Source organism: Typopeltis vanoorti, chromosome 9 (genome assembly GCF_054136105.1).
Source record: "Typopeltis vanoorti isolate ZY-2024b chromosome 9, IOZ_Tvanoo_1.0, whole genome shotgun sequence".
Lineage (NCBI taxonomy): Eukaryota > Metazoa > Arthropoda > Arachnida > Uropygi > Thelyphonidae > Typopeltis > Typopeltis vanoorti.
In genome coordinates, this window is record NC_143557.1 from 33,207,314 (window position 1) to 33,234,884 (window position 27,571).

Below are 27,571 nucleotides of genomic sequence, written 5' to 3' on the forward strand. Positions count from 1 at the left end.
TGGAAGCTGTATAAGGAGAGTGTGAGCAAGAGGGATGAGGACCAAGTTTTTTTGAATGGAGAGTGGTGAGAGAGATCGGAATGCATTGCACGAGAGTGTGGTGAACGTACAGACAGTGAACATATTTAAGGCGCAGTATGATAAATTGTGCACGTAACAGCGGTACCACCCACTGTTATATGCACAAAGATGAGTCTTTAACTCCATGGAGGTAATAATAAAAAAAAATAATAAAACAGGAAAGCACATGTAACGATACTCTGAGTGCTCGAAATAAAGCAAGCTGATTTATCACACCCCACCAATGGGAGTACGGAATGATTCAATTCGTCCGGTGTCCAGCGTGAACCTGTTAAAAATTGATTATACAAAAAATGGAGAAAATATTATTAAACACTATGTGTGATAACTCACCAAATAACGTAACCACATGAACATGCAAAAATAAAATTTTACGTTTCTTAAATTAAATAAGTAATTTAATTTTAAACTGAGCGTTTATTAATGGAACTCTAATTCTAAATTATTAAATACATAATTACAGATTTAATAATCAAAATGAAGTTCCAATAAATTGTGATGTAAGAAAAAAATTTTCGACATTTTTTAGAAGTTTACTTCTGGTTTCTTCATAAATATTCCTGGCTTCTGAAAAGACACTTTCACTGTAAATGCTTGTTCATGGCGCCAAAAGAAATTGTCTTGCTATTTTACTCAAAATTGGCAACATGATTTTTCATTCTTGCTTTTTGACAAAATGAATGACAAAATTCCTTTTGTCATTCATTTGACTCCAAATTGCTTTATCTTCTTCACTTGAGGTATATAGTCTGTCATTGCTGGCGACAATTTTTTCTTAAGTATTGCCCATGCACCAATGACCCATCTTCCTTCAAATTCTTTTATACATTGTACTGCTACCAGTAGGTTTCTAAGTCTATGATAGTAGCCTGCCTTATAAATCCACTTAACTTCCTTCTGTTTTGATACCTCCACATGCCGATTCATCCTCCAGGTCAGAAATACATGGTCACTCTCACCAATGGGGGGGAGAGGGGGGGAGAGACAAGCAAGTATGTCATCTCAGTCACAATCAGATCCTCCAATCATCATCATCATGATGATGAATTCTATGTCTATCAAAGATTTAGGCCAAGAGTGGCCTGTTCCAGCCTTAGAATTCATCAGTGAATCTCTTAAGAGGACATCCTGGTTTTCTTTTTCCTAATGGTTTGTAATTTAAGGTTTGTTTTGGTAATCTTTTTGTTTTCATTCTTTCAATGTGTTCCATCCATTTGTGTTTATGTTCTTGAATTTTTTCTATTACTGATTCCTGGTTTAATTCTCTCATAATTTCTTTGTTTCTTTTGTGATCAAATAGAGTATACTTTGCAGTTTTTCCTCATAAACTTCATTTCAGCTGTTATTAATCTTTTTTTGTCTTTGTTTTATTGTCTAGATTTCACCCCCTCTATGTGAGGCACCTGTTTGTGATGGTACTGGCCCTTTTCATTCCATCACTTTTTCTTTGCTTTTCTTCCGGCATTCTTTGCTCACTTCCCCTGAGTCTATTTCACTATCCTTTTTTCCAGACCACCATCACTGGGATTCAACACCCTGGACATCCAGAAAGGGGGATCATGGTAATCTTGCACTACTTTGGCAAGATGGGTGGTCCTGGATGGCCCACCATCGGCTAGTGGGCTTGCCTGCAAGGGTCAACAGTGTCAAAGTAAGTCTCTAACCCCATGGTCCGGGGTCCTAGGATTGCTATAGTGCTGGTATAGCATCCGGGGTAGCCCTGGCGTTCCATTCCTGAGCGCAGTCATTGCTTGCCGGGCAGTGAACGCCCATGTGTGGCTTTGTGGTGGGTAGGGAGCTCTGGTGCGGGACCAAAAACTCCTTGAGCAAGAATCCTTCATCCTCAAATGTTTCAGGGGCACTAACAAAGTCCCAATCAAGTATTGATACCATAGATACAGCATATGGAAACAGAAGTAAGAAACAAAAGATAAATGATATTATTATAAATATACCAAAATATTTAATCATTCATGCTACAGGTGAAAAACCAATAGGGAAAATGTCACCCTTCTTTATTCAGAAGGGTGTCACTCTACTCCTGTAGAGGAGTGATATCAGAATGGGATCTCCTTGATGTTCCTGATGAGGAGATATGTTCAGAACTTAAAGAAGGACTGGCAGGACCTCCAAAACTATTAAGAAATTGCGTTCTGGTGATGTCCTTGTGGAAACAATGTTTCCACAAGGACATCACCAGATTCTGAGAAACTACTGAGAGCAACAACAATGGGTGGAAATAGAAATTACAGTAACACACATCATAAAACACTTAACTCCTGTAGAGGAGTGATATCAGAATGGGATCTCCTTGATGTTCTTGCTGAGGAGATATGTTCAGAACTTAAAGATCAAGGAGTGACAGGTGTGAGGTGCATGCTGATACATAGGGATGGTCGCCTGGTTCCAACCAAGAACATCATCCTTACCTTTGATACACCTAAGCCTCCAACATCTGTAAAAGCAGGGTATCTCAGCTGTCCTGTTAGAATGTACATCACTAACCCACTGAGATGCTTTAAATGTCAGAGATATGGACATGCCCAAACTGCCTGCCATGGTTCTACTATCTGTGCCTGATGTGGTAGTAAAAAGCATAACAACAAATCTTGCTGTGCAAAAAAAGCTAAATGAGTCAAGAAGATCATCCAGCTTACTCTCGTGCATGTCAGAAATGTAAAGATGAAAAAAGAATACAAAAAATGAAAACAGTAAAATATCAGGATGCAAAAAGAAAACTAGCCAATCCTCTTATGCTAAAAAGGAAACAACAGCAACTAAAACTTGTATGTCTGTTCCACCATCTGATAATTTCACCATACCTCCACCTTATGATCACGAGTACTTCTCTGTTGAGCGTATTAATCACGTGACCTATGGCCTTATTCCAGAGACAACTCCAAAAATGGCCCCACTCGATGAAAACCCACTTTTCCAAAAAACTATGGCAAAGATATCACTTAAAGATAAACCACCAGATACTCCTACAGAACTTCCCCAAAACAATTGATAAATATAAATATAACAAAGGTAAGCCTTCAACCTCCCAAAAAAGCAGACAAATCTAAAAAACAAAAACAACAGGAAAATTATAGAATACGGAAGTGATCACTTTCCTGTTCTCTGCACACTGTCTTCACAGGAACCATGTTCACCAAAGAGATACCTATATGGAAAATGGACCAGGCTGACCGGAACACTTTCTCTCAACTTGCAAAATTTAATGCTGATACCATCAGTCAAACAGCTATCAATGAAGCAGTAAAGTAATTAACAGAGTTCATTGTCCAGGCATCAACAGCCTCCATCCTGAAAACATCATACAGACAGCCAAAAAAGATCAACACAGAGCATGGGGTATATTTCGTAGATATCCCACCACATCAAACCTTATAACTTTTAAGCATGCTCGAGCCAAAGCATGCTATGTGAGGATTCAAAGTCAAAAACAATCATGGATCCAATTTACTACATCAATTCATCAAATGACCAGTTCAAAAATTGTATGGGATAAACCAGGAAAATCAAAGGCAGATAGAGAACACATTGTTTGTCTACCTTAGACCATAATAGAAGTGTTATTTCTGATCCTAAATCCATCCATTGCAGACACTCTGGGAGAAACTTTTGCCAGAATCTCAACAACAGCTTCATATCCTCCTGAATTTTTAATTCTGAAAGAACAGCAAGAGAAACAAAGGCTAAATTTTTCTACCAATGTTCTTGAGCCATACAATCAGCCATTTGTTAAGGAGGAACTGAAAAGAGCTCTCCTACTATCTCACTCATAGTGCAGTATGGGCCTGATGACATCCATTATGAAATGATAAAACATCTACCATTATCTTCTATGGATCTTCTTCTCTTATTATACAATAGAATACTTGCAGAGGAAGATTTACCAAATTCTTGGCATAAGTAAATTGTCATTGCTATCCCAAAACCAGGAAAATATCCAACACAACTAAATAATTATTGATCCATTGCTCTGACCAGCTGTCTTTGGAAGATCTAGAGAAAATGGTTAATGCCAGACTTCTCTGGTATTTAGAAAGCAACAGTCTTCTCTCCAATACACAATGTGGGTTCCATAGACATCATTCAACTTTTGACGATTTAGTTCATTTAGAAACTTGTATAAATCCTTTCTTTTAGGTATATATTTGTATAAAAGATGCATCTGTGAAGCAAGAACACTCTGTTGCAGGTTTTTTTTTTTTTTTTTTTTTTTTTGACATGGAAAAAGCTTATGATACAGCCTGAAGATATGGCATATTAAAACACCTCTATAACCTGGGTCTCAAAGGACACCTTCCCGTATTTATTAAGAACTTTCTGCCCAGGCAAATTTTTTTAAGTCAGAGTGGAAATACACTATCTCGACCATATCATCAAGAGCACGGTGTTCCCCAAGGCTCTGGAATCTAGTCAACGAATAAAGAGCAGAGAGGAAGTTGTTCTCACTAGGCTCCGCATAGGTCACAGTCATCTTGCACATTCTTATTTACTGAGGGCTAATGACTCTCCCATGTGTGAAAAATGCAATAAACATCTCATTATTTGTCATATTCTGGTGGAGTGCCAGGGCTCTACATGAGAGAGGAATGAAATTTTTGCCTATCTGGCCAGACCATATATGTATACTCAGGCAGATGCTGATGGAATCGGACAGATTACGTGATGTTTTAATTTTTCACAAAGAATTAATTTATACAAACACATCTGACTGTAATTTTGTTTATATGTAAATACTATATTGCTTCTCTTAACTTTTGTACATATATATTACAAAATATGTAATATTTTGTGATGTATATGTGCAGGAGTTAAGTACTATTCTATATATTATTCATTAATTCAATTTCTGACCAATCATGTATTTCTGTAGCCTTTGGACTTGTATATTTGTGTAACCTTGTTGTAATTTTGTTAATATGTAAATACCACACTGCTAAACTCCGAAATTTTTATGCATACATATTGTATAATAATTCCTCTTTGACTTTTTATGTATTACTGTAATAGCATTTGTTGTAATCTTATCTAGATGTAGATATTGCATTCCTTGGCTTGGTTGTGTACATGCATTTTGTTTATTAAATTGTATTGTTGTCTATTTATGAACTGTCTTAAATGCTGCAGTAATTTTGTTTATATGCAGATACTGCATTACTTAGCTTAACTTTTGTGCATACATATTATTTACTAATTTATTTTTCGACTAATTATGTATTGCTGTAGGACACCTTGTACATTTGTATAACCTTCTTGTAAATTTGTTTAGATGTAGATACCACATTGCCAATTTTAATTTTTATGTATGCATGTTGTATAATAATTCCTTTTGGCCTATTTATGGCTGTAAAAACATTTGTTATAATTTTAACTATGTAGATACTGAATTCCTTGACTTGGTGTCTTGTACACGCATTTTGTTTATTAACTTGTATAGTTGACAATTTCTGTACTACTGTAACCTTTAACCTTCTGTGTTGCTGTGCCCTCTGCAGCAATTCTGTTTATATGTAGGTGCTGCTTTGTGGAACCTAATTTTTGTACAGACATATTGTTTACAATTTTCTTTAATTGCTTATGTATAGTTGTAACCTTAGTATGGCACAGTATGACCTTTGTAGTTTTTGTGCCAAATAAACTATAAACCAAACTTAACCAGATTTCACTTGCATACAATAGTATGCAAGTATGCTGGTAGGGTTAATGTACTGTATACTTTTAGTCTGGTTTGTTTTTGTACTAGATTTGGTTTAAATATAGAGTTTTTAGAGAATATAGAGAATTACACCTGTTATTGTTAAATATTTTGCAATTTTTAGGTTTATATCTTTTTTTTTTTCATATATAATCATACATTCTAGGTAGTTAAATGAATTTTCACCTGTTCTAAAATCTTGTTATCTATTACTATTTTAGTTCTTGCTGGATCTTGTCCTTTAAAGGCCATCGTTTTTGATTTTTCTGTTGATATTATCATTCCATAATCTTTGGCTATCTCATTTAAATTTAAAATATCTTTCTGTAAGTTATCTTCAGAATTTATAATTATTATTTGGCCATCGGCAAAAAGGAGATTGTTTAAGTTCACAGTAGGAGAAAGTTTAATACCTTGATGGAAATTTTTATTCCATTTTATTATTATTTCATTTAAATAAATATTAAAAAAAGAGCTGGTGGAAGGGAACATCCCTGTCAGACTTCTTGGTTTATTTCTCTTGTCTATGATAGCTCATGATTTAATCTTATTTGTATTTGATTATTTTCATATATACTTATGATAGCTTTTAGAATATTATTTGGTATTTATCTTTCTTTTAATATGTTAAATAAAATGCTTCTTTTAACTTTGTCAAATGCTTTTTTAAAATCAATGAACGTAATATGTATTTCTAAATTGTATTCTCTTCTTTTCTCTATTATTAATTTTAGGCAAAAGGCTGTGTCTATACATGATCATCCTTTTCTGAATCTATTCTGTACTTCTAAAATAAAGTTTTCAAAATATTTTGTTAGTTGGTTATTTAAAATTCTGCTATATATTTTGTAACAGGAATTTAGTATACTTATGCCTCTATAGTTTTTAGGGTCATCTCTACTACCTTTTTTAAAGATAGGGATCACAATTGCTTTTTTTCATTCTATTGGGGGTGGGGGGTTTAGTCGTTGAATAGCTTTTATTTAAAAACAATAGGAGTCTTTCTTTGAACAATCTTCCAATGCTATGACCAAATCCAAAACTCTTGATCCTCGTGTTCTCCCCCCCCCCCCCCGCCACACACACACACCACATGCTGCCTAAGACAGTTGTTCCTCAAGGAATCCAAAAATTCAATTTCCTTATTAGTGCATGCTGTCTCCTCTTCCAAGTTTATATAACTATATAACTATAGCTGAAGTTCCCAATAATGATCACTCACTTTGCACTTGCCAAACTAATCTGCCTAAACATTTCCTACTCGTCATCTATATTCCCTGGTCTGTAGCAACATCCGACTAAATATCTTGTCATATAAACATCTATCTAACACCATATACTCTCAAAGCCATTAATGTTATTTCCACTGAGATTCTCCCCTGACAGTACACAATTAATTTCTTATCATGAGTAATGGTTGGGGCGAATGACCTGAGTAAATGTACTCCACAAGTACATTTACCTTCCCTATCCTGCTAAAATATGCTATACCCTTTGATTTCTATCCCTGTTAGAACATCCTCCTCAGTTCATCAAGTTTCACTGATACCAACAACTGTTGGAGAGCCTGAGTCAATCAAAGCCACATATTCATTTCCTTTATGCCTAATTCTACTAGCATTTGTATACAGAAAAAACAGTGTACCGCCAGTATTCTTATAGCCATTATTACTCCCCTCATACTCCACTTGGATCTGTAATATGGTGTACATCCCCCCCTCATTTCTCAAGCCACTATATCCCCACATGAGGCCACCCCCTGCAAAATTCTACCTGTGCAATTCCAGTTTCCCTGTGCCAACACACTCACTTACCCAGAAAACAACAGTCTCTCCATATGCTTGTGCCCTTCTGCATTCAAATATAATCCATCTTTGCACACAGCTCTCTTCAAAGTATCCTCAAATGTACTCCATGCATTCACATATTTCAGATCTCTTTTCCTGTGCATTCTGACTATCATCGCTGCTCTTCTCCTCCACTCTACCTTATCATGCCAGGGAAACATGCTGACTATCTTTCCTTGGACATTTCTACTGAACTACGTCTAACATGAACCTCAAATCTTATGCTACATGATTCATGCTATCTCTCAGGTCATTTGCCCCAACCATTACTATAATTTCCTCCACAGTTTTACCCCTCTTCACTGCCATTGCCACATTATCATTCCACAAGGTAAAAACTCCTCTGACACTGTACTATGCACACCCCGAATCATCGAATCAAAATTTATTATGTAGGCTATATATAACTGCATGTATATAGCTATATAACTTTTGATCTATTTTATTTTTAGTCTATTTTTAAATTTTTCATTTATAAGTTAAATTATGTATAGTCAAGTCTCCATATTCAGGAAGATTATGTGTCAACACTTCCCATGAAAATGTGAAATGTGGTGAAAATTTGTACTCTTGCCCAAATAGCTCCAAAACACTTATGCAACCATTTGCAATTAACAGAAAAATGTTCAAAAGGTGTCAATTGTGTCTTACAATAATGAGTACCATTTTAGACCTGTGTTTTAAAAATACTGTATCAAAATTGTATTAGATAGTTAAGAACACGGTGGTATTCACCACAGGTCTCAATACTCCTCAGTAGTAGGGATCTCAGAGGCTGCAAAAGAAGCAGGATTGGCTGATGTTGAGACTTCCAGCTCAGGGGTGCAAGGAGGTTAAGGCGATGATGTAAAAGTAGTCATTTTCAGGATCATTATGAATAGGAAGCTACTGCTTCTTTTGTTGGCCCTCTTTGGCATGGTTGTGTATGATGTCAAAATATCGTCAAGGCTTTCCTTGAACTTTATTGTATGAACTTCAAAGAAAAAGCATAAAGCAGCAATCAAAAAGCATCTTGCCATATTTGTAGAGGAAGTCCACAAAGTGGACTTCCTCTTAAACAGAACTACTTCAGTTTCTGGATAAAATTAATTTCTCATATACTTGCATCAAGCTCACTATTGAACAAGAACCTAACAACAAGCTTCCCTTTTCAATACTTCAGTACATCATAACTCTGCTGATGATATTGAATTTTCTGTTTACAGGAAGCCATTCTCAACAGGTAGATATATCCACACATCTTCACATCATCCTTCACAAAAGATAGGTATTATCAAAAGCCTTGTACACTGAGCACAGACAATTTGTTCTTCTGAGTCTCTTCTATTAGAAGATTTATATACAATAAAAGTTACTCTATTACTTAATGGACACAGCAAGACTTGATAATTATCATCCCTCTTCCAGATTACAATCTAATGTTAAAAGGATCAGCATGCCCTACCTTAAAGGAACATCTGAACAAACAGCAAGGATGCAAAATTATCAAAGATACATTATCACCTTTATTCTTGCCTGGTATTAATCAAATACCATTCTTGTTATCTTTGCTATTTTGGACAGACAAGCCATTCTGTGATTATTAGAATCAAAGAACATAAGATTATATACGATTTTTGGATTCTGAAGAGTCAGGCCTTGCTTCTCACATTCCATTGACACTAGACACAGAATTCACTGGAACCATATCAAGATGCTACATTACAGTCGGTTCAAATTTGATCATCTATTTTTTGAATCACATGAAGCCCTATGCCATCATCATAATCTTATTTGGACAGATGGTATGCCTATTTCTAAGTTTTGGGAAGTAATTCTTGTTGTTTATAATTTTTTATTTATTATTTTTAAATTAATTAATTATACATCTATTCCCACATCTCTGAACTTTAACAGTGTTTCCTCCTACTGAACAGCTGCAACCGAGACGTGATATTATACACATACTGTACGACTCATTCGGAATTTAAATGCAGTCACTAGTTTTTCTGTCTTCTCCCTGAAAGAATCTCATGACACATTGAAAAAATAGTATACCTATTCAAAAAATAGTATGCCTAATGCTAATGTCTCTATTAAACAACTAAAGACGTCCTGAAACCTGCCAGAGCAGAACATTCTCTGAACCTAAACAAATCCAGCTGCATCACATTACCACAAATCTAGGAAACTATCACCACAACACAGAAGATACCATTATTAAATGGATAAGAATCCTATTTTGTTATATAGCCAGTAAGTGAAACTCAAGATCGAGAACTACGATCTAAGAGTTTCAATGCCGAAAAACTATCGGCGAAGGCAATTCGAAGCAAAGGTGGAGCAAGCTCCCTCACTATTCTTGATATTCTCTCATAATGTAAAACACAGCTCCTAGGAAATGTATTATAGTTTTACATTATGAGGAGAGGTCACTACCCAGACCGGTTTCAACCTTTTTTGAGGTCTCATCAGTGAGTAGGTAGACCTAGGAAAATATCAATGCTTAGTGAAAAGAACTTACATACCTTCACTATACGAATGCCATAAAGGTGTACTAGTATTTTGTAATTAAAATTAAAAGCCAAAAGGCTAGTTTTCTGGCAATTTAATAGTTATTAAATGGATAAGAATCCTATTTTATTAAATTACCAGAAAACTAGCCTTTTGGCTTTTAATTTTAATTACAAAATACTAGTACACCTTTATGGCATTCGTATAGTGAAGGTATGTAAGTTCTTTTCACTAAGCATTGATATTTTCCTAGGTCTACCTACTCACTGATGAGACCTCAAAAAAGGTTGAAACCGGTCTGGGTAGTGACCTCTCCTCATAATGTAAAACTATAATACATTTCCTAGGAGCTGTGTTTTACATTATGAGAGAATATCAAGAATAGTGAGGGAGCTTGCTCCACCTTTGCTTCGAATTGCCTTCGCCGATAGTTTTTCGGCATTGAAACTCTTAGATCGTAGTTCTCGATCTTGAGTTTCACTTACTGGCTATATAACAAAATAGGATTCTTATCCATTTAATAACTATTAAATTGCCAGAAAACTAGCCTTTTGGCTTTTAATTTTAATTACAGAAGATACCAGTTAGCACTGCAGGAACCTCATTTTAGAATCAGTTTGTGTTTGCCTTGGTGCTAATATGTCTGTGTACATATGCTTAGTATTTTCTTTGAGCCAGATAATTTATTATTTATTAGAATAAGATCTAACATGGAGAGTCAGGGAAACAAATCTTGATTGGGAAAAATGATAAGAATCTATGAGTAAGAGCAACTAAGATATGCAACTGTGTTAATGATATGAATCTACTTAATCATAGAAGAAGTAATTATGATGAAAACATGATTGTGTGCTCATCCAGTATGCGTAAGGATGTCTGAATAAGCGGGACATTAGATATGAAGAGATATCAACAAGTTTTCCAACTGGGTCATGCAAACTACTGAGGTGAGTACACAAAAATGTCTGGAGGTAACTTATGCCTATACACAAATGTCATGAATATCCAAGAACAAAGAAGCAGAGTTCATTGCCTTGATGAATATGCTGTGGTCTTAGATCACAGGCCTTAGTGAGACTTGGTTCTCAGAGGAAGATATACTGAGTGTAAAGGGTAGAGTATTTTAGGAAGAACAGACAAAATAGAGGAAGGGGAAAGGTTTCTGCTCATGGTATCCAATTATTTGAGTGCAGATAGGGTGAAAAACTGACTGCAATATTAGCAGCAGCTGTTCATAGCAGCAAGTTTCAAGCTATCTGGTGTGAGGTGGAGTCTAATAAGATCAAATACATGGTGGGGTGTTGTTGCAGACCTAGTGGATCAGTTGATGGTAATGAAATGCACCGCCAAACCTGATGAGTGCTAAATGAGTAAATCACCATGGAGTGACTTTAATCACCCAAAGATTGGGTAGCAGTCAAATCTCAAGAATAGAAGCTGAATTTATTGAGCTGTTGTGAAACAACTTCCTCAAACAGTATGAGACAGAAGGAACTAAAGGTCAAAAATATTAGACCTGATTAGTGTCAGAGGACACTGGATGGTGACAGTGTTCATGTTTTATTGAACTAGGAAGTGGCTAAATATACGGATTTGCATTCAGAAAAAGGTTACATGCTGAACTACAAATATGACCAATTAAAGAGAACAATAGGTTTGGTCCCACGGTATCAGTTGCTAGACTAGAAGGATGGGTTTGTAGGATACAATAGAAGAATTTTTTCAAGCAGTTACTGGAAGTCGTGATCTAGGGAATGATTTGCAAGTACTGGTTAGTAAGGATGCAAGGTCCAAATTTGTTGCCTGAAAAGTGATCCAGTAGCATTCATGATTTGATTCTCAGTGAATAAGTTTAAAGAGATATATAAAAAGATACTGTGAACAGCAGCTAGTGTGAGTTTCCTGTGATGAGCCTTTGGACACTGAGGTGACCATATAATAATAAAGATATCTCTATGGAAACAAAAGAGACATCACAGTAGATCTAAATTTCTTTCTCCCCCAAATTTTTGAAACAACAAAACAAACTCAAAAGCAGGGGTAGTAAATTAAGAATGTCTAAGCACAAAAATTTGATTCTGGGATTATCTATTCGCGTGTGTGTGTGTGTGTCAATTTTTTTAAATAATCGTACTTTGTATTAGAAGAATAAATTCACAATAATTTCAGATTTAAAAAGCTAAATTTTCAACTACATGGTATGAAAACACGAGAACTAATTTAACTAGCTTCTTTATAGTAATTATGAAAAATGAGTGGATTAAGGGTCAGATAATCTAGAAACCCCAGTTCTATAGACCATGGATGGAACTTTTCAATCAACTTGGTATCAATACTAAATAATGGAATTCATTTGTCACATAAAGACATTCACAAAATCTTCATGCCCACAATAAGATCCAAACCATATATCCTGTTAGCTGGAGAGCACATACACTAATCAGGTCAGCATACTTAAGTACATCAAACAAAATTATGAATATAATGAGCTATTATTGAGTTAATACTAACCTCTGACTCCATCGCTGTGACCTTTTAATATGTACAACACACTTGCTGGTGGTGGTGTCAGCTGACAAATTGACAAGTTTCCATCCAATCCGGAAAATGCTATGAGCGATTTATCATTATTTGCAAATTTCACAGATGTCACTAAAAATAAATAAATAAAACTTTCTTAAAGTATATAGCAAGGTGAGTGCGCATAGCTAGGTAATATAAAACAAGAGTTTCAAAACACAAGATAACATGCATACTAGGTGGAAGATGAACTTCATCACTTGGTATGAGACCACTGCCTTCCTTATCAGAGGCCTAAAGTGGCTTGAAAAAGTTCCATGTCTGGTCTCTAGAGCAGGGTTTCAAGAATACATAAAAATTAAACAACATATAAAATTCCTTCCTTCCTCTTCCTTTCCAGCAATAGGCTTGGTAGCCTCTTACGGTCTCTTCCCATCTTTTCAAAGGCTGTCCTCTATTCCTTCTCCCTTGAAGTCGATATCTCTTAACTCTGGGGAGTATTTCTTCACTTATTCTTCCTGTATGTTTTCTCCATCTCATTCTATAAAGATCAACGTAATCTAAAAATAGATATCACCTCAAGTTCCTTTAAGATATCACTATTTCTTTTGAAGTCCAATCTATTATATTCAGTTGTTTTGCACATGAATCTCATTTCACAGCTTATCAGTCTTTTTCTATCTGCTTGAGTTATGGACCAGGTTTCTGAACTGTATGTCAGGATAGGTCTTGCTACCGAGTTACAGATTCTTATGCTTGTTTTCTTCCTTATTAAACTTGGATTGAATATCTGATTGATAGTGTTTTTGTTATTCCTATATAATTTTTTATTTTATGTTGCATGTCTTTCTCTCTTTCAGAAGATAAGTGGTAGTCTAGATATTTGAATATTAATCTGTTCAATAATATCATCGCTGATGCAAATTTTGCTTCTAATTGGATCTCGGTCTTTAAATGCCATGACTTTGGTTTTGGAAGTGAAGATTTCCATATTGTATGTTTTTGCTATTTCATTTAATAAAAAAGCTGCTTGCTGTATTTTCATTATCTTCAATTAGAACCTTGTTTGTGTAAATCATTTATGTGAATGCCAAAACTGGTTGTTTCCCTCCACTCTCTTATAATGTTAATATAGATATTAAAGAGGAGTGGCGATAGACTACATCCTTGTCAGACACATTTATGTTCTGTTAATCAAATTTTTGTGCAGTTATCTTTATTTTAACTTGGTTATTGTTATTTATATTGAAAATTGCTTTTATTAACTGGTTAGGAACATCTCTTAAAATTTCCAATAGCTTATTACGAATGACTTTATCAAAAGCCTTTTTATAATTGATGAATAATATATGGGTCTCTAAACTTAACTCTCTTCTTTATTCTATCAGGAGCTTGAGGGTGAAAAAAGCATCAGTGCAGGATCTGCCTTTACGAAAACCGTTTTGTTCCTCTCTAAATATATAAAATTAATAAAAAAAAATTTTTTTTAGCCCACCCATGGTACAAATGTACTATAGGTTTCTGGAAATCTGTCAGATAAAAGGTGAAGTGAGTGTAAGAAAAGGATCATCTATGAGCCAAATTGCTCTCCTCTGGACAGCATAATTTATTGGGAAGTTTTAGGTGTGCCACTCCAAATGTGTGAACAGTATTCTAGGAATGGACAGATTTGGGATTTGTGTAGGGTTAGCAGTTGGGTGGGTGTAAGACAGCATCTAGAACAGCAAAGAATGCCTAGTTTTTTTAAAGGCTGGGGAAGCTACTGATGTGATGCATTGTGTTCAGAAAGAAGAAGCAAGATGTAAATATCAGTCCAAGTAGAGCGAGATCTGATCCTATATGTGTATTACTGAGGGTAAGGGTAGGTGAGCTGAGAACCCTTTTGAAGGAGAAAAGGCAAAACTGTTTTGGTGGTCAAAAGTGATCAGATTGTCCTTGCCCCACTGAAGGATGGTATAAAGATCAGTGTTTAAGGCATTGGTTGCAGAGGATCTTGATACATGGGATATCTGAAAATGAAATCTCAGAAGTGTATTGAAAGTAGTTGAGTTCTTAATGTATGATGAGGTATTGCCATGGACATAACAGAACTGGTGGTAAGCTAAATGCTTAACCAATATGTAGATAAGTGAATCAATGCCATCCATCTGCAGTCCCAAAAGCTTTCAGGACTTCAAGGCAACATTTTTGAGAGACCAGTGAATGGTTTTAATCTGTGTTAGCGAGGGCAAATGATTAAGAAGGAGGTGTCCCTTGATGTATTTCTTGAACACATGGAGTTTATAGTCATTGAAGAAACTGGTGTAGAAAGGCTCCTGAAGAACAGGAACTGGAATTACTATAGCTAAAGCAACTAAGGCTATGAGGACAGAATATTATGTCGATTAATGCTATTCTGGCCAGTTTGCTTGATTATGGGATGAAAAACCTAGGCTTGTAGGGAGAAAAAATAACAATCTTCCTATGAAAGAATAGAGACAAATGGAATGAAACATGAGAATGAGAACTTGGATCAATAAGTTTAAAGTGAACTGTGAATGGAAAATGATCAGCAACTGATTGTATTTTTGCATGTTTAGGTGGATTTGTGCTCATGAAAACATCTACAGAAAAGACATAATGCACAGTCTCTAAGAAAGTTACTGGAGGAAGTCTGTGTGTGTGTGTGAGAGAGAGATCTATCAAATGGACTGTGTTCTTTTGGATAACTTCAAGCATTCTTAGGAAAAATTTTGATGCATCAGCCCAAATGTGGGAATAGTATTTTTTTTTTTTTTTTAAGTATCAGTCCTACCAAGAAGAGGGGGAAGAATGTGTGGCACATTAACGTGGGATGAAAGCGAGGGTTGAGAAAGATGGAACCTATTAACATTTAACTTCAAATCCTAGAAAGTTGCAGTAGTTTTTGACAAACACTTCATCAGGAAGGCTTTTCCAAAGAACAGAGGCAGATGAAATAAAAGAGAAAGAGAAGAGAAAGAGTTTGGTGCATTGCAGTTGGACCGAAAAGGGATGTTCAACAGCTACTGTTAATGTTTTAAAAAGGCTCAATGGTGATGGATGCCAGTCTGGCTAACTAAGCAGTGTCCATGAAAGTATCATAAAAGCTGAAGCAAGTCAGAAAGTGAGGATTCATCTATCAGTCAAATCACTCTTTGGAACAGCATCAAGAATTTTTTAGGGAGATTTTTCTAGTACAACATCCCAAACATCAAAACAATATTCTAAAGATGGGCAGATTTGGGGTTTGTAGCAGCTAGACAGGTGAAAATTAGCATGTTGGGCAGAAAAGGATAGAATTCTTGGTGACCAGAGAAAAAGATGGTTATTCAATTACAGAGGATAGAAGGTAGACCAAAGGAAGGCAACTAATTAACCAGGCCTTAATGGCACACAAAATCGCATGTTCTGGAAATGTCAAGTGCAAAAGCACATATCTATAAACTTTTCCACTATGTGTACCTAGTGGTGGGAGATGTAGGCTAAGAGATTTGCCAGGGATCTAGACTGGTGGAATCCATACTGATAGTCATTGATGAAATGGTGATCCCGTAAGTAGTGAAGAAGAATGTTGATGACTTTCTACATTATTTTTGAAAGGACAGATGATAGCAATAAGTCAGCACTGTGCCAGCAGGCTTACTCCTATTTTACTCCTACAAACTTTGAGGGGAGGTAGAGAACATCAAAATCAACCATAGGAAAACATGACTGGAAATGCCACTGGAAGGTACTAACAGGGACACAAAGATACAGATATAACACAAGGCAGTAAGTAGTGTAAAAAACTTTATTAGGCATAACTGAACAGTTCAATAGTAGTTGGATACATAATATGGTAAACGAGGTGCATGTCTTCCATCTCAGAGTTCGTAAAACAACGCATGTTCTTCATACGACGTCGAAAGCTTGAATGAGGAAGCCCAAATTGCTCACCTGGAGCACTGGCGAACAGTGCCACCTATCACTTTCGGATGGCATTTCTGGGCATGCTTTCCTATGTGAATATGGTTGATTTTGATGTTCTCTATCTCCCCTCAAAGTTTGTACGTGGAATTATGAACCATCCTGTATGTATGTATGTATGTATGTATGTGTGTGTGTGTGTGTGTATCTATATATATATCAGAAGACATTTTGGTATTCCGGTAATATTTTTCAGCTGTCTTTTTGCTGAAAGAGCATAGGATATATGTGGCAGGAGGTGAATCACATTGTCAACTACAAAGGAGTTAAAGAATTATGCCAAATAGTTGGCTTTATCTTTAGGTACTGTAACAGCTGAGCAGTTGTGCCATCTGGATGAAAAAGAAGTGGAAGCACAGATAAGCAAAAGTTGCATCCTATGGCATCCAATGGTCTTTGCATAAGGGACCAGAAAGTATGACTACCAGTTAGGAAGCACATTTTCTGCTGCCAACCCCTTTCAAAGTCAGATGGTTGTTTTGCATCTGCTGAATGCTTCAGTGTATACTGAGTATGAAGCTGGATTTTTCTCAACAGCTGCCTGTGGTATGTTGAATATTTTGTCTTCAGCTGCCTTCATGCTTGTTAAAACTGTGGCTTCCAAAATGGGCAGCAATTTTGGATAGAGTGGGCAATGAAGACATGATGGTAAGAATAATTTCTGTAACTTGCTCAGCACAGGTGTTGGGCAGTTTGTGACAATGCAGGAGGTGCTATGCCTTATCTAAATGAGAGTTGGATGAAAATACTGATGCCAAGAGGTCTGCTTTATCCTTGGCTGAGGTTACCACGATGCCATCAGGATGAGAGAAAAACAAGGAAGTGGGCAAGGAAGGGCAGAAGTTATGCCCAGCCACCTTAGCAAGAGACCAGAAGGCTTGAGCAGAAGGTAAGTTTATTACAATTCGTTCTGATGAAGTTTGCTTTTGAATCATCAATAACTTTTTTGCACTCTTTTCAGACTGTGGTGTAAGCCTGAACGAGAAGCTGGAGTTCTTGATTGAGTCATTGAACATATGCTGCATTTTAATAATGGACTGCAGAAACATATTTTTTAGAAAGCCAGGGCTTGAATAAGGGCAAGGGAGACAGAGTTGCAGTGGAATGAACTCTCATTCCACTGAGGATTATTTCAGTTATTAAGTGCAGATGTTTAGATCATGAGAGAAAAAACAGTAAGCTGATCATGGAAAAGATACATAAAAATTCTGGAGATCATCCCAGTTGGTACAATTGTAGTGTCATAGGATATGAGGCTGAGATTGGCTGAGAGGAGAATTAACTGTAGAGAAGGAGACTTGAACATGATTGTGGTTACAGTTGCCATGGGGAGAGCACATATCCAGCATATTTTGAGAGAGAGCTAGTTAAGAAAATATCCAAAGTGTTGGAAGAATGATGGAGATTGTCTGGTATCCTGGTTGGTAGGTTAACTATTTATGATAGGTCATGACTGATAGTAAATGATTCAGCTTCCCTTCTTGCTTGATCTGTGAAGCTAGAGAAGGAGAGCAGGATTGTGTTAGGAATGTCAAATTCTCCTAGAAAGATAATTTCACAATTTGAGTAATTAGTTTGTATGAACCCAACTTTGAATGATAAGCAGGGGAAAAAGGGCAGCACGTTATCAGAGTTAGCGGAGCAGTAAAGACAGCAAATAAAGGCTATAAAGTGAGGTAAGGAAATATTGAGCAAGAGCAGATCAAAAAGCAGGGATTCCAGGTTGGATAGCCTCTAGCAAAAGGATATTAGTTTAAATGAAAGCAGCCATTCCTCCCTTTTTTCAGAATGCATCATGCAAGATGTATTTAGGATAGTGAGGTGGGCTGTAGTTGAGGATTCTAATTGGGGTTTGGTTATGAAAAGTAGATCAGGTTTCACATCCAAAAGGGGTGGTGGTGGTGAATATCTTTATCTTTATAGCATACATTTAGAGGAAAATTGCCAATTAGAAGTTAGTAATGATGTAAATTTTTTAATGAAGTATGATCATAATATCCTGTATATGTTGCCACTCATTCATATTTCATTTCCAATTTAAAGAATAAGTTTTAAAAGAGGTATACATTAGTAGACATATCGATAAAAAATTAATAACAGAAAAAACTCACGTACAAAGATTATTTAATAGTATAATTTTCGCCTGTGTGTCACAGGCATCTTCAGTACATAAGCTCAAATTAAACAATAACTGACAATTCCAAAAAGTGCCACCTAAGTAGCTGGTGTAAGATAACTTAAAAAGGTCAATAAATTTCCTAAAAAAAAAAAAAAAAATCAATACAATAAAAAGTTAGGAAAGATTAGTTGATTTGTAAAGTACTATCTCCCATAAAAGGATAGACGTAAGCCGTCGGATCTGTTTAAGGTAGGAGAATGAAGTAGTGTTTCACATGTTTCTTTATAAAGGCGTTCCATTAAAAACTGACTTTTGTGAAGAACTCTTGTCTTTCTCCAATGAACTCTGTGTCTAGTGAAGATGGCATGTTCTGCAAGTCCAGACTTTTCAGGTTTAAAGTATTCAACATAAGATTGGTGTTCTTCTAGCCGAATAGAGGCAGTTCTTCCCGTTTGTCCGAAATAAGATAATCCACAAGAGCACGGAATCTGGTAGACACCTGGATGATTAAGATGTGGAAGCTTGTCCTTAGGAGAAGTGAGAAAGGTGTAAATTTTTCTAAACAGTCGAAAGGCAACAAAAATATTCAGTGGTTTTAAAACTTTTGCTATACGTTCACTGATGCCTTGTACATAAGGGATAGTAATGCATGTTATTTCTTCTGTGTTTGAAGAGGAAGACATATTAAAACTACTCAAAGTTCTTTTGATGAAGCAATTCTTATAACCATTGGATTGAAAGGAAGAAGTTATATATTGTAGTTCTTTCTGTAAAAGATCGTCTGAAGAACAAAAGGAGTGGGCCCGATGAAACAGTGTTTTAATAGTTCCTGCCTTTTGACTGGGATGGTGATGAGATTCCGCATGGATATAATGGCCTGCATGAGTCTTCTTTCTATAAACTGAGAAATGTAGGTTACCATCTGGTTGGCAAAGAATTAGAAGATCTAAATAAGGCTAACTGCTTATTTGATTCTATTTCTAGGGTAAACTTGATCCTAGGATGAAATGCGTTTAACTTAGTGAGAAATTGTTGAAGTTCATCTGAAGAGCCATTCCATACAGCAAAAAATGTCATCGACATATCTGAACCAATGAGTAGGTCTGGGAGATATGTTGTCAGAGATACGTTGTTCAAAATGTTCCATAAAGAAATTGGAGATAGCAGGAGAAAGAGGATTACCCATTGCTGTTCCTTCAATTTGTTGATACAACTTATTTTTAAAGGAAAAATAACCAGAATTTATTACAAAATCAAATACATTTACAATGTCTGAAGGAAATTCCTGTTGTAGTAATTCAATGCTTTCCGAAAGAGGCACATTTGTAAATAAAGAAACAACATCTAAACTGATCGTGATATCAGAAACGTCCAAATGAAGATCTGAAATTTTATTTTTGAAATCCAAAGTATTTTTTATATAAGTATCAGTTCTTCTAGTTGAAGAGGAGAGTAAATTTGATAAAAATTTTGAGATTTTGTAAGTGGGGCAACCTATACAATCTACGACTGGTCTTAACGGAATGCATGGTTTATGAACTTTTGGAAGACCATACAATCTAGGTGGACAACCGAAGAAGGTTTTATGTTTTTTCTTTTGATGTTCATTCTGTAGATACATTATCTATAAGAGAATTAAGTCTCTTCAATTGACTTCGGGTAGGATCCAATGTAAGAGGCCTATAAGTTGAACAGTCGCGAAGTAAAAGAGACATTTTTCTCTCATATTCCTTCCTATCTTGAATCAACTACAGCCTTCCCTTTATCAGCTTTCATAATAATTAAATTATTGTTATTCTTCAGTGATTTCAATGCTTTAAACTCAGAGTAAGAAATCTTGTGTAGAGGCTTAAGTGCTGTGAGGACATTATGTTGGAGGTTTAATGGACTTTTTACAGCACTCACAAAGAATTAAAAATAGAATTTAATACTTCCTATATTTCGTCCTAGTCACTAGGACATCTACGGGGATTACAAAGACAATTAATGTAACATGCACACAAAAACTTACAATACTAAGCCCAACCACGTGGGTGACAATAAAGTCCTATCTAGGTGGAGCGCCCTCTAAGGGCAGTTGTAGGTGGCCTGGAATGTAAGGTGGGACCTCTGGCGATGACTGTTTCCCAAATCTTCGGAAGCTTAATGCAACCGTATTTGTTAAGATTTGGTTGGTTTTTGAGAGCTGCTGCTGCTTCTAAGAAAAGTCTCTCTTTCTTGAATTTGCTGTGGTAGAGCATGGTGGTTTTTTTCCATGATACTCTGTGGGTGGTGTCCAAAACATGGTCAGCCAAGCCTGAATGGCCATAGTTGTGTTTAACGATGTACGACTTGTGTTCCTCTAGGCGGATGGATGCTGATCTGCCTGTCTGTCCAAAGTACGCAAGCTTACAGGAACAGGGTACTTTGTAAACTCCAGGCAGAGAGAGAGGCGGGAGCTGATCTTTCGTAGAACGGATAAGGGTATACCCTTATCCGTTCTACGAAAGATCAGCTCCCGCCTCTCTCTCTGCCTGGAGTTTACAAAGTACCCTGTTCCTGTAAGCTTGCGTACTTTGGACAGACAGGCAGATCAGCATCCATCCGCCTAGAGGAACACAAGTCGTACATCGTTAAACACAACTATGGCCATTCAGGCTTGGCTGACCATGTTTTGGACACCACCCACAGAGTATCATGGAAAAAAACCACCATGCTCCACCACAGCAAATTCAAGAAAGAGAGACTTTTCTTAGAAGCAGCAGCAGCTCTCAAAAACCAACCAAATCTTAACAAATACGGTTGCATTAAGCTTCCGAAGATTTGGGAAACAGTCATCGCCAGAGGTCCCACCTTACATTCCAGGCCACCTACAACTGCCCTTAGAGGGCGCTCCACCTAGATAGGACTTTATTGTCACCCACGTGGTTGGGCTTAGTATTGTAAGTTTTTGTGTGCATGTTACATTAATTGTCTTTGTAATCCCCGTAGATGTCCTAGTGACTAGGACGAAATATAGGAAGTATTAAATTCTATTTTTAATTCTTTGTGAGTGCTGTAAAAAGTCCATTAAACCTCCAACATAATCAGAGTAAGAAAGATTAGGCCATTATATCCATGCAGAATCTCATCACCATCCCAGTCAAAAGGCAGGAACTATTAGAACACTGTTTCATCAGGCCCACTCCTTTTGTTCTTCAGACGATCTTTTACAGAAAGAACTACAATATATAACTTCTTCCTTTCAATCCAATGGTTATAAGAATTGCTTCATTAAAAGAACTTTGAGTAGTTTTAATGTCTTCCTCTTCAAACACAGAAGAAATAACACGCATTACTATCCCTTATGTACAAGGCATCAGTGAACGTATAGCAAAAGTTTTAAAACCACTGAATATTTTTGTTGCCTTTCGACAGTTTAGAAAAATTTACACCTTTCTCACTTCTCCTAAGGACAAGCTTCCACATCATAATCATACAGGTGTCTACCAGATTCCGTACTCTTGTGGATTATCTTATTTCGGACAAACGGGAAGAACTGCCTCTATTCGGCTAGAAGAACACCAATCTTATGTTGAATACTTTAAACACGAAAAATCTGGACTTGCAGAACATGCCATCTTCACTACACACTGAGTTCATTGGAGAAAGACAAGAGTTCTTCACAAAAGTCAGTTTTTCATGGAACGCCTTTATAAAGAAACATGTGAAACTCTACTTCATTCTCCTACCTTAAACAGATCCGACGGCTTACGTCTATCCCTTTATGGGAGATAAAACTTTACAAAGTTAATCAAAGCTAATTTACAAAATCAGCTAATCTTTCCTAATTTTTTATTGTATTGATTTTTTTTTTTTTTTTTTTTTTTTTTTTTTTAGGAAATTTATTGACCTTTTTAGTTATCTTACACCAGCTACTTAGGTGGCGCTTTTTGGAATTGTCAGTTATTGTTTAATTTGAGCTTATGTACTGAAGATGCCTGTGACACACAGGCGAAAATTATACTATTAAATAATCTTTTTAGGTGAGCTTTTTCCGTTATTAACTTTTTGTATCAATTTAAAGAATGAATTCTTGGTTTACATTCATTCAGTCATTCTTCCTTCTACAGTTTGAAACAATCTTTCTCAAGTACCATATATGTCAGCATATAGAACAATATCTGAAGTTTAAAAAAAATTGCCTGAAAGGAGGGAATCCCCTTCAACTCCAAGTAGTAAAACTGTACCTCTGAATTTGGAAACAAAAAACATCATCAGGCAATCAATCGTTGAGCTTTTACACTATCATCATCATCACCAAATTCCTGCCATGTACCCTCAAGGGGATGTACAGGATATGATAGTACTACATGAAAATTTACATCATTACTAACTTCCTATCTACAATTTTCCTCCAAATTAGTCTCTTACTTGTCAAGACTCCAGCATTATCAGATCTCATATTTCTATCGTGTAAGGCAGTGTTTCTCAAACTTCAGATATCTGCGTACCCCTTCTTAAATTTTCATTATTACCAAGTACCCCTAATTAATTAAAAAATAAATACATTAATTAAAATTAATAAATTAAATATCTATTTTATTTGAATTTATATGTTCATGTAAACAAAAAATATCATGTCAGACGACACACTCTTATCAATTTCATTCAATCCAGATGCAATATCAATGTTTTCTTGTTGCTTACAGCTACTTGTATTTGCTATATTGTTCTCTTTCGGGAGTTTTTCATAAATCCAATCTTTAACCAATGATCCATATGTAAGAATTTGAAAGCTAAAAAAAAATACTGTATTTACTCGAATATAGCTGACTTTTTTCCCAAAATTAAAGCTAAAAAATCGTGTTGCGAGATATGCGAGGGAATTTTCGGAAACTAAAGTTTTCAGAAAAAAACTGAAAATGGTGCGACTTACCAAGAAGCTCCTACTCGCTATCACTACTTTCGGCATCGAGAACAGTTTCTTTGTGTGCAGCATCAAAGTCATCTACCCAAATAGCATCATCTTCTTTCCCATTATTTCAAACCAAAATTACCAGTGATTTACAAGACTTCAGATGCATAGAGCAGCAAAGAACTGCATATGATTGGTGCGATATTAACAAAAGATCGCACGAACCAAAGACAAATTAGCATTTAAACAGTTGAGATGAAATGCTAATTCCCTTCAACCGAATTCCATAATATCTGAAACACATTCACTATATATTTCTTAGTTTTAAAACGTTAACGACGAGGGTGGTGTCAAGCAAAAACATATGTTCCACCAGCAACATATGGTTTTGCTTGGTCTATACAGCAGTTTCTGTTGGAGAGGGGATGTGATTCAATAGTCAGTGCCATTTTCTCCTGGTTGTCTCTAATTGCACTGTTTGTTGAAAAATATAATGATTCCTTTAATTATGCATACCCGAAAATTGCCACGTACCCCCCTAACGACCTTTCGCATACCCCTAGGGGTAAGCGTACCACACTTTGAGAAACACTGGTCTAAGGCACTTTGTGCCGTATCAATACACCTATATCTTGGTCTTCCTCTGGATCGTTTTCCTGCCAACCTGGCAGAGAACACTTGTTTTGCTACTCTTTCCTTGCCCATTCTGTTTAAGTGACTATATCACCTGAGATTAGCTCTGCTAACGCATTCCTGGATGCTGACAATGTCAAGTTCTTTCCTAATATCCTCGTTTTTAACAAGATATTGCCATTGATGCCATCTGTTCACACCTATAATCTTTCTCAGGACTCTAATATCTGCGGTCTCTATTCTTTGGTCAAGTGTTTTACTTCTGACCCAGCTCTCAGATCCATAAGTTAAAACTGGTTTGAACACTGTCTTGTATACAGCTAATTTAGTGTTCCACCAATTTCTCTCTTATTCCATATGAATCTATTCAGTTGACTTCCCACCATACCAGCTTTGTTGATTCTGTTGTCTATTTCCATTTCTAATTTGCCATCTTCACTAAACGTCGTGCCTAAGTAGCTGAAATATTTTACTTGTTCCACAGGTTCCCTGTTCATAACGCAGTTGACATTTTCAACAATTCTACTTATTTTCATTGTTTAATGTTGACCTTCATACCATATCTATTACAACAGTTATTCAATTTAGTCAGGGAATCTTGCAGACTTGTAGCGGATTTATTTAGAAGTATAACATCGTCTGCATAAAGCAAAGAGCTGACATTAACATCTCCAATTTTGATATCATGTTTAATACCACTTTCCTTCATAATGTGATCCATATAGATAATGAATAACAAAGGGAATAATGTACATCCTTGTCTCACACCAGATTTAACATTAAACCATCTTCCTGTCCTTCCTTCAATTCCAACTGCTGACTTACAACTCAAATAAAAACTAAGTAATGCTAGATATAATGCCCCATTGACACCATAAACTGCAGCATATTGAATAGCTTCTCTCTTGGCACCTTGTCATATGCCTTTTCCAGATCGACAAGACTTAAATACAGATTTTTGTTATATTCTCATGATTTCACAAATATTTGTCATAAAGTGAAGATCTGATCCTGACAGCCTCTATTTGTCCTCAATCCAGCTTGTTCATCACCAAGCTTTTCTTCCACAATTCTTCTCAACTGTTTCTCAAGTACCAGGAACACTCAGTAGGGAAATACCTCTGTAATTCTCACATTCAGTTTTATTTCACTTTTATATATGGGTAATACGAGAGCTCTACTCCAATCATTGGAAAACGTCCCTCTGTCCAGGCCTTCTGAACTACGCAGTGCAGCCACTGTAAGACTTTTATACCACCATACTTCAGCATTTCTGGTCGAATATCATCTACTCCCGCTGCCTTTCCACATTTTAAGCCTTTGATGGCTTTTTCTACTTCAAGTATGGATATGTATTCCTGACTGTATGCCTGTTGAGTGTTTTTTAAAACTGTGCTATCCCTGTTTGTTTCATTTAACAATTTTTCGAAGTAATTACTCCATACTTCAAGGATATTCTTTTTCTCCTGTTTTCATGTCACCTTTATCATCTCTATCTCCTTTTATAGCACTCTTTCCTCCATTTCTAAACTTCTTCAACAACCTCCAGAATATTTTGCCACATTCTTGATATTTATTTTCTATGTTCATAAGCAAGAAACCAATTCTTAATTCATCACTTTCTTTAAATGGGCAACGAATAGAAAGAGTGACAAAGTTTAAATATCTCGTTTAATGAAGAATGCAATCCAGAAATGGAAATAAAAGTTAGAATTGAAATGGTAAGAAAAAATTTTCTCTTGATGAAATCAACATTGTGTAACTGCAATTTAAACTTAGAGCACGCATGGTTAAATGCTATCTATGGTCTATACTGCTGTACGGTGCAGAAACTTGGACCTTGAAGACGACATCAATAAAAAAAACTTGAAGCCTTTAAGATGTGGTTATACAGACGAATGTTAAAAATTCCATGGACAGCAAAAACGTCCAATCAGGAAGTACTGGAACAAATGGGGAAAGCACGTGAACTTTTAGATACCATGAAATGAAGGAAAACTGCATATCTTGGTCACCTACTTCATAATGAAAAATATAAAATACTTCAATTGCTTATAAAGGGGAAGATAAATGGAAGAAGAGGACAATGAAGATGAAGAAAGTCTTGGCTAGCAGACATCAGACTGTTTAGAGTGGCTGAGGATCGCTCAAAATTTGCCAAGGTGGTCGCTGACCTCCAATAAGAGATGGCACACAAAGAAGAAGAAGATGTTCTTGCCAAAGTCCTCCCATGACTTTTGTTTATATTTTACACAGTGTTTAGCTTTCTTACATTTGTCTCTGTATTCACTAAGAGCACAAGCTGACTTATTTGACAGGAACTTTTGATATGATTTCTTCTTTTCCTTCACTACCTCTTTAACTTCCTGTGTCCACACCAGGGAGTTCCAATTTTTCTATCATTGCAGACAACCTCACCACATGCCTCTCTGGCTGAATCAATCAGGGTTTGCTTACCACTGAATCACCAAGGTTTGGTTCATGTTCTCAAACTCTTTCATTTTTATTTCAATAATCTTTGTGTATTTTAGTCTACATTTCACATCTGAGAGCTGCTCAACTTTTATTTGCTTTAAAACTTTCTTACATGTTATTCTTTTTAATATGAAATTCAATTTTATTCTGCTCAAGACTAAATAGTGATTACTTCCAATTTCAAATCCTCTATACACTCTGGTGTCTTGCACCAGGGAGAAAACATCACTATCAACAATAACATAGTCAATGAGACTTTTCTTATTACTTGCCTCTTCTCTCCATGTGAATTTGTGCACATTTTTATGTTGGAACATGGTGTTAGTAACAACCAGTCCATGTCCTGAGCAGAAATCCAACAGGTATTTACCATTATTATTAGTTTTGCTATTTTCTCCAAATTTTCCCAAAATATTTTTGTATGTCTGACAATCATTTCCTACTCTGCTATTTAGATCCCCGACAAGGATCAACAATTGTGTCAGTTGATTTCTCTAAAGCATCAAAAAATTCCTCCACTTCTACCTTAGTAGAACCTTCTGTGGGACCATAGGCACAAATAAGTCTCATTGTCCAGTTCCTCATTCTCATATTTGCCCACATCACCCTACTTGAGACTGCCTGCTATTCAAAAATGAAATAAAAATAGATAAATAATATAAAATTGATAAAAATGGAAAAAAAAAATTCCTTAGCCCACCCACCCATAGTACAAATGTACTGTAGGTTTACCATTAACCTTTCATTGGTGAGCACCACCAACGAAAGGTTAGCCTCAAATTTAGTGTTAAATATTATGGCTGCTCCTTCTTTTCCTCGATTGTCATTGCCTGAATATAACGTTTTTTATT

At 36.0% G+C, this 27,571-nt stretch overlaps 1 protein-coding gene across 6 annotated transcripts in view; it reads right to left on the reverse strand.

The window, feature by feature from the left end:
- LOC150102961 (WD repeat-containing protein 13-like) overlaps positions 1 to 27,571 on the reverse strand; it is a 436,326-nt gene that overhangs the window by 256,840 nt on the left and 151,915 nt on the right. For all 6 annotated transcript variants that reach the window (XM_090398329.1, XM_090398327.1, XM_090398328.1 and 3 more), the window contains one exon: positions 12,643 to 12,783. In XM_090398329.1, the coding sequence (XP_090254455.1) occupies positions 12,643 to 12,783 (141 nt within the window). The remainder of the gene's footprint in view (positions 1 to 12,642; positions 12,784 to 27,571) is intronic.